The sequence below is a fragment of the Aspergillus pseudonomiae genome (genome assembly GCF_009193645.1).
Source record: "Aspergillus pseudonomiae strain CBS 119388 unplaced genomic scaffold BDV37scaffold_228, whole genome shotgun sequence".
Taxonomy (NCBI): Eukaryota; Fungi; Ascomycota; class Eurotiomycetes; order Eurotiales; family Aspergillaceae; genus Aspergillus; species Aspergillus pseudonomiae.
The window spans coordinates 1-1,214 of record NW_022476220.1 but is presented as its reverse complement, the minus strand read 5'-3'; the positions used below and the strand labels follow the sequence as shown (position 1 = coordinate 1,214).

Sequence of the window (1,214 nt, the reverse complement as noted above, 5' to 3'; positions counted from 1 at the left end):
CCGCACATGAAGCCACTTCTCATGGATGTAGAGTGCGTTGGCTTCCATGCGATAGGCCATATCGACCGAGTCACTCGCGGACCGCACAAAGACGATGGTCGTCTGCTGGGTGGGCGGCGTCAGTGCGAGCAAGGCCCGCAGAGTACGAACCAGGCCATGTGCGAACGGCGTGTCGGGCACGCCAACCTCTTCCGAGTTCTCGAGGCGGTGTTGCAGCTCTTCCTGCGGATTTCGCACGAAGCCATACTTCCGGAGAATCTGCCACAGTGGTTCGGACAGCGGCCGTGGCTCCTTCTTCAGTTCCGACCGGATGACGGAGAAATCCTAGTCCAGCAGTGGAGGGTTAGATGGGTCTTATGTATCCATGGACTGGTACTGCTCGGAGACCGAAACGCACAGCGCCGTAATTTACGCAGGAAATCAAGCCAGGGGAAAGGGGAAAGGGGAAAGAAGGGGGAAGAGAACAGAAGACGTACCTCGTCTTGGTCCGATGTCTGGCAATAGAACTCGCCCTCTGCCGATGGCTCACGACGGATTGCGGCCCACAACTTCTTGGCCGTCGACTCGGAGACCAACCGCTCCGCGCCGCTCGCGTCGGCGCAAGATGCGTGGTCTCGCAAGAGCTCCAGATAGCGCGGCAGCGCCTTGGCTTCGTCCCGTGCGATCGCCTTCTCCCAGATCGAATGGACATTGGCCATCGCCTCGGACGCGTCGACCAGGCGTTTTCGGTCCCGATCGACGCTGCCGTGGACCAGGTTGTAGCCGAAGCGGAACGTCTGCTCGTCCCGGCTGGGCTCCGGCACGCGGAGGCCTTTGAGATAGAGGCGGCCCCGGTGCGCCGGCCCCAGCAGCAGGTCGCCAACGGGCGTCCGGACCGAGCTCGACGGCGCGTGGAGATCGACCGTGTCCCACATCCAGGCCTTGAAATCTTCCAGCGACAACCGCTGGCCCTTCTGGCCTTTCTCGACCAGCACCGAGACGTCCCGTCCGACCTCGGCGGTCAGCCGGGGGAGCAGGATGCCGTCGCTGGCGGGCCCGGGATCCCGCTTCGCCTTGGCCGGTGACAGCCGGCAGTAAAAGTTCGATTTCGAGTGGCCGTTGAACCCAAAGTTCCAGTAGGTCCCGCTCGCGGAGATCTTGACGTGATGTTCCGCCCGCGAGAGGACCAACGCGGCGATCTTCAGCCCCTCTCCGTGACCACCGGCCAGGCGCTC

General features: G+C 63.0%; 1 protein-coding gene across 1 annotated transcript; it reads right to left on the bottom strand.

The window, feature by feature from the left end:
• Window positions 1–296: 296 nt before the first annotated feature.
• Window positions 297–914, bottom strand: BDV37DRAFT_277336 (uncharacterized protein; the record flags this gene model as incomplete). The annotated part of the gene is made up of 2 exons (XM_032085744.1): window positions 297–353; window positions 477–914. 2 exons carry the CDS (start codon window positions 912–914, stop codon window positions 297–299), a joined length of 495 nt encoding a protein of 164 aa, XP_031934175.1.
• Window positions 915–1,214: the final 300 nt, after the last annotated feature.